Below are 6536 nucleotides of genomic sequence, written 5' to 3' on the forward strand. Positions count from 1 at the left end.
GTCATTACTGAGATGAGGCATTCTTGGCCATATTTTGTTTTCCTTTTCTCTAGTATCTGTCCCGGGAAAAGTTCTTCTTCATACTCAGTAATTACATAATCATTAATGTTTAATGAATTGTTTGAGTCGTTGTTGATGTCACTTGATGTGTCATTCCTGTGATCTGCACTCGCAGGCATATCATGATTTGACGAACTAGCATTAGCACTGATAGAATCAAAAATCACCTTTGACTTTGAGCTTTGATTTGACTTGCATTTTACACTCTTTTCTTTTTGTAGCACTTTTTCGTTTGCTTTCACCTGTTTGAGTTTTTTTCTTTCTTCTTTCAAATTGGCTCTCTTCTCATTTTCTTCTCTCTTCTTTTTATGGTAGTCTTGCCACTGTAGAGATGTCACGACTGAAGGGATCTTTTCAGTTTTTCTTTTTTTCGTCACCTGTACTTTTGGTTCTGGCCAAAAAAGAGCTCTTTTGAAGGGCGAAGGAATACATTCTTTATCTTTATCAGGAGTAGAATGTATATTAGTTCCTCCTGGAATAGCAGAACATGTGTCAACATTTTGACCTGGAGTCAGAACTGGGTCATTGTCAAGTACCAGTGTTATCCTGGAGACTTGGGTAGTTGTTGACTGTGACGGCTCATTATTATCAGGCTCAGAGACAGCATCTTGAAGGTCAATTAGTTTCACTGGTTCTTCAAAGGGTTGAATTTCAAGATAGCACTTCCCTGGCTGCAGTTTATTACCCACTTCTTTAACTGATGACCCAATATTTCTTATAGATATATCGGAAAAATACTGTTCTTCAGTCCTTTCTGTGTGATTTAATTGACTATGAACCTGAAGATTCATTTCCTTCCAAACCTGGAAAAGAGAGGTATCACATAAAGGTCCAGTCCATTGTTTTCCTTCTGGGACAGACTTGAATAGTTCCAGTGTAGGTTTCTCAATGAATCTCTCTAAAAACAGAAAATGTTCTTCATTTTTTTTTCTGAAGACTGTGATTATCAGGATTTGTATATGCCTTAGGTGGAGAAATGTTCTTCTCAGTGATGCTGTCAGCAAAGGTTGAATCCCAAGGGTATAGTCCACATTTACGGAAGCCACTTTGTAAAACATTGGGCAGTACTTTCTCCATTATTGCTTTGTTCAAAAGAGGAGCGAAATTTTGTCTTTTCAATACCTGGGATTGATTTTCCAATCTCCACGACAAAACATGCTCCTTCCAACCAGCTTTGAGTGTCCTAAAAACTGCCACATCCATTGGTTGTAATAAATGAGTGGCATTTGCTAGAAGTGCCACCAAAATTATGCCTACACTCTTGCAAAATTCACTCAGATGATAGGACAAGTGGGAGCTGTGCCCATCAACAAATATAATTATCGGGAACTCCACATTGTCTTTGGCCCATGGGTAGAACACGTTTGCAATGTAACTGTAAAAAGTGTCACTAGTCATCCATCCACTGTCAGAGCAACCAACACCCCAGTCCTTTGGAATACTGCTGGAAATTTCTGCAGGGATTCGTTTATATTGGTATAGCACCATTGGAGGTGCAAGAAATCCAGCTGCATTTCCAGCTAATAAAACCGTTAGGCATTCTTTCTCATCATTATTTACAATGTTATATATGGTCTTGTCACCTCTTTTTGCCAGAACTTTAGCACCTTTAGGATTCAAAAAAAAGGCAGATTCATCCATATTAAAAATTCTGTCCGGATGTTTCAGTATGTCTTCATTGCCTGATTTTTCCAGGTAATCCCTAACCTCCCCGAACCAACTTTTAACTTTCACCGCTGTAACATCACTTCGGCTCCTTGTAAGATTTTGTGAAACACGAAGGCTAATATTTGGGTGGCGTTTTAAAAACCCCTCATACCACTTACGACCAGGGTGTTCATTTTTAAATTCCTTTCTCAATTCACGAGCAAGTCTGGCCACACTGGCTAAAAAATTTTCTTTTGAAACTGGGAATCCAGCTTTGGCCATGTCAAGGACCCACGTAACCAGCACCTTCTCCTCTTCTTTTGAAAGTAAAGTATTTGGCCCCATCCTCCTTTTTTCTGGGTAAACACCCTTTACTTTGTAGAGCAAGGTTGTTTTAGGCACTTTGAATTGCCTTGCTGCTGTCTTGATGCCCATTCCTCCTTTCACTGCCGAGATTGCTGCTACCATGTCATCCTCAGGATATTTTAAAATTTTGGATTTAGGAGTAGCCATTTCTCTACCAAATAAGGTTGAAAAGGTGTCAAGACTTTATATTTAACCTTACTTAAAATTAAACCTATTAATACTGGTCAATTATTTATCACAAAGCTAAACTCAACTCAAGGGTCAGGTAAAGGTGCAGCAAAATACCACCATGTCCCAATGGTTGACCCGGGGGGTCAGCCATTAGTTCTCATTGAGTAATCAATTTCATATTAATTTTGAAGGCTTAATTGCCTTTTTAGGCTTCATTGCACACAAAAACAGAAAAATTTGGATTGCACCTAATCCTGACATTGGGGTCAGCTACTAGTGCATGCAGTTTAGTTTTGGTACATAAAGCTGACACCCCCTAAGTAAGAGGTAAATTAGCTCTTTGAAGTTAAAAAGTGATCTAACTCCATTACAAAAACTCCCAAAAATCTATTGAAACAATAAACTTGCAAATAGTACACAAATAATCTCAGTAAAATTCTTATAAAGACTAGCTTACCTCTTATCAGAATTCTTTACAAATGGCCTCAAATTTCATAGAAGTTGTAGTCACCACTGAAAATGAGCAACTGCCAAGGAACTATTGACTCTGTTGCCAAATCAACTGTGTTTGCAACAAAGTAACATCTTTATGATTAGTTATGTGGGTGAAGGTTACAATGTAAGTGCCCTAGGTTCTTCTTATTACTAAGTAAGGAAATGGGGGTCAGCTACTGGTTCAGGGTCAGGCATTGGTACATTTACCTTATGTACCTAGTTACGCCACTGATGTAAAGTAATGCTTGGGTAAATTTTTCCATTTTTTCCGACACTTTTGGATACATCCTCTTAACACGAACTATATGGAGGAAGTCATACCATAACAAAAAAAAACTGGCGACACTAGGACAGAATGGGTAGGTCGTACTTAAGACGTACTTACCAGAAGCTGTCATCTGCGCCAGGATCAGAAGATACAACGACACTGCATCGAGCTGAAGATGACCCCATTCGGCATCGCCAACAACAGTCTGGCCAGTAATTGAACTGAATTTTGCATGAATGGCATCGAGAGGATGCTGGCTGACTTTGAACCGTTCAACTTTGTCACGCTGCTGCATCATGGCCATCAGGAGTCCGCGCATAAGTTTGACACAACTCTGAAAAGTTAATTAAATTGAAGCTACTGAATTACTAACAAAATTCCTAATTCTAAATAGATAACCTACTCAGGATCGATTCGGGAATTACTTCGACAACACTTAAGACCTCTTGTTCGCTGCTGCTAAGAACTAAATAATTACCTGCTCCAGTTCATACATCTTAGCTCTATCTTCATCCATATCGGCAATCTTTTTGTAGGCCATTGAGAGACCCCAAACTGCCAGAATACAGTAAACATTGTCTCGCACCCAAGCATGATTGTTTTCTGGACTAGCAGGAAACAGCCCCGTAACGGGATGCTAAAACAAACGCAGAATGGGCTTGAAGCTATTGAAACTCATGAAATTGAATTTCAGAAACATAAAAAAACAACCCTTACCTGGTGGCTCATAATTAACCTATGGACAATCCGTTGATAATAATCCAGGCGAACGCCTGAATTACTTCTGCTCCTCATCTTTAGTGCTGTATCACTTCACTTCACGGAAATATATCATCAAATCTCATATGCACTGATTGAATATTTACACATATCGGTATAAGAAACAGCTCCAGCTCACACTCAAGTCTCCGCAAGGACAAACATCGCAGACAGAGGTTAAACAGCTCCCTCCCAGGACATCATCAAGGAGACTGGAGAAAATTTTATGCGCAGTCGCTTTTCGAATGTCAATCGGTCGATCCTTAGACCATTTAAGTAAGTAGACCTGCCACTCGGGCGGAGCGCTGTGGCCAACATCGCACGGCGTGGAAGTGAGTGGGATGAGGGAGCGTGACGTCACGGTTGGGACCGCAGACGATATTCCGTATGCGCGCTTGAGATATTTTAACGCTCATCCGCTGCAAAGTCGCTGAAAAGCGACGATATTGGGCACGCAAAATGATTGTACTCTTAATAAATATATTTTTACGATGAACCAAGGCATTATAGCCTTGACTGTGCGCAAAAAGCTAAATAAATCAAGATAAAGGGAGAAGCGATCGTATTAAATAAATTGATTAAGAATGTCATATGTATCTAAACATGGGCGTACCCAGGGAAGGGCAGGGGGAGCAGCTGTCCCCCCTAGAAGCAAAAATCGCAAAAGTCTTTAAGAAAAATCAGTACTGAATTGAAACGAAAGTATTCAACAAATTTTCTTCAAACCAACGAAAAATGATATGTATTAGTATAAGTTAAGTAACTGAAATAAAACTATTTTTTCAATGAAATAATCTCATAAACTAATAAAGCGCTGTTATAATGTTCTTTTAATGTTGTTTTCATTCATCTTTTCCATGCTTAAATGTCTCAACTTTGCTTGCCCCCCCCCTCCTAGATCATGGCTTCCCCCCTGGACCATGGCTTTCCTCCCCCTAGACCATGGCTTCACCCCCTCTAGGTAAAAAACAGGGGTTCTGGAAAGTATCACGTAATTTTTTCCGCAAAAACCAGTTTATTGCGACCTCGGTAATCTTCAATAAAAATAATTAAACAAATCGTTTTATTTATGAACCCAATACAATGAAGCCTAGATCAACGTATTTACACTGAAAATACGCATTTTGAAAAATCCTACGTGAGATTAGAAAGAAGGCGTGGAGCAAAATCCCACGATATCTCACATAGGATGAAGGGAGGGGTCCATAAAAAGGCAAAATTATTTTAGAAATAATACTTATTACAAGAAGATTAACCTAACGGTGACATTCCTAGAAAATGAATATTAAGACTGTCCCAACGGTCGTGTGTCATTTTTGACCTGTAATTTTAGTAACTTTGCATCGAGCAATATTCATGAAAATTGGCACACTTATGGGGAAAGGTCCTAAGTTTTGTTGAGTTAAAATTTTAATTTGCCTTATGTGGTTTTAATGTAAAAAATCGAGATTGAAAAATGTCTGAATTTCATTGACCAAAATGTCAATTCTTGGGTTTTCGGACACAAGAAACCCGAAAAAAAAACACTTTCATTTACGAAAATTCAACCGTTGACCCAGTAAGGTCACCGTTAAGGTCATAAGGGTGGCAAAAAGAATAGCATACCAACAAAGGTGTCGATCCATGGATTTTATAGGGCACCCAAGTCATTGGTATTGTCCAAATACCCGTATTATTCACTAATTGACCTCCAAGGTAAATACGGAGGTCAAAGGCCATAGAGGTAAACGTCCGGCCATCGTGACACCCAGGTTTCGAACCATATGTTTTGAAGGGTGCCAAAGTCGATTTTTCAGTTAATAGATCCGTATTGTTGATTTTTTGACCACCGAGGTCTCAATGGGGGTCAAAGGTCATAGAGTTAAATGTCTGGCCATCATGACAACCAACGTGTCAAACCATAGGTTTTGAAGGGTGCCAAAGTCGGTTACGCAGTTCATTCATCCGTACAACAATTTATTTTGACCTCCGAAAGTCATAATGGGTCCAAAGTCATAGAGATTTTAGTCGACCGCTTTGACTTTCTGACCGCTTTTGATTCAGATATTTTAAACTTCATTCGCTACTTCGATTACCAAAATTTTATCACCCTCAATAACTTCAATTTTAAAAAAAGGTGATTGATTGTTTTTAAACTCTAGCTAAATTTGAGGATTCTTTTTCAAAACTCTATTCTACAATTCTAGGACATTAAGCCTGATATAGAAAGTAGGAATTCATGGTGTGGTATAATTTAAAAATTCTATCTACAGCTGACGAAAGAGGTAACTAGCGCGTTTTACAGTAACCAAGTATTTTCTTATACATGCGACTTTCTCAGTTTCAAAAAATTCTTTCAACATTTGAAGACGCACAGTGTAATGTAGAAATAGAAATATATTTTAATTCTTCGTTAAAACTTTCGCGGGTGCTCGTCATGTTGAATTAAAACTTTTGGGCTATGTCGCCGCGTCAGATTTTGGGTGGCCCCAACGTTTCCCGACCGATGCTGGTCGCTTTCTCAAGGGAATCTGAAAGGGATTCCCTTGAGAAAGCGACCAGCATCGGTCGGGAAACGTTGGGGCCACCCAAAATCTGACGCGGCGACATAGCCCAAAAGTTTTAATTCAACATATATTTTAATGACAATATTTTCCACATCTGCGGGCAACAAAACAGCAGCTGTTTGAACGGCGTTGTGTATCATGTACGCTGCAAAACCGATTTAAAACTTGTGATGTACAGGCCTTAGATCTGAAGGAATGACCATGAAAAATGGCATGGAAAGACA

At 39.1% G+C, this 6536-nt stretch overlaps 1 protein-coding gene across 7 annotated transcripts in view; it reads right to left on the reverse strand.

Annotated features, from left to right (window-relative positions):
• LOC124162210 (probable phosphorylase b kinase regulatory subunit alpha) overlaps positions 1-3990 on the reverse strand; it is a 76835-nt gene extending 72845 nt beyond the window's left edge. For 4 of the 7 annotated variants that reach the window (XM_046538663.1, XM_046538661.1, XM_046538665.1 and 1 more), the window contains exons 1-3: positions 3725-3989; positions 3486-3644; positions 3125-3341 (exon numbers count right to left, since the gene is read on the reverse strand). In XM_046538663.1, coding sequence (XP_046394619.1) covers positions 3125-3341; positions 3486-3644; positions 3725-3802 — 454 coding nt within the window. In that variant the 5' untranslated portion in view covers positions 3803-3989. Of the gene's footprint in view, positions 1-3124; positions 3342-3485; positions 3645-3724 lie in introns of all 7 variants that reach the window. The other 3 variants (XM_046538664.1, XM_046538662.1, XM_046538659.1) reach the window with 2 other exon arrangements.
• Positions 3991-6536: the final 2546 nt, after the last annotated feature.

Source organism: Ischnura elegans, chromosome 7, assembly GCF_921293095.1.
Source record: "Ischnura elegans chromosome 7, ioIscEleg1.1, whole genome shotgun sequence".
Taxonomy (NCBI): Eukaryota; Metazoa; Arthropoda; class Insecta; order Odonata; family Coenagrionidae; genus Ischnura; species Ischnura elegans.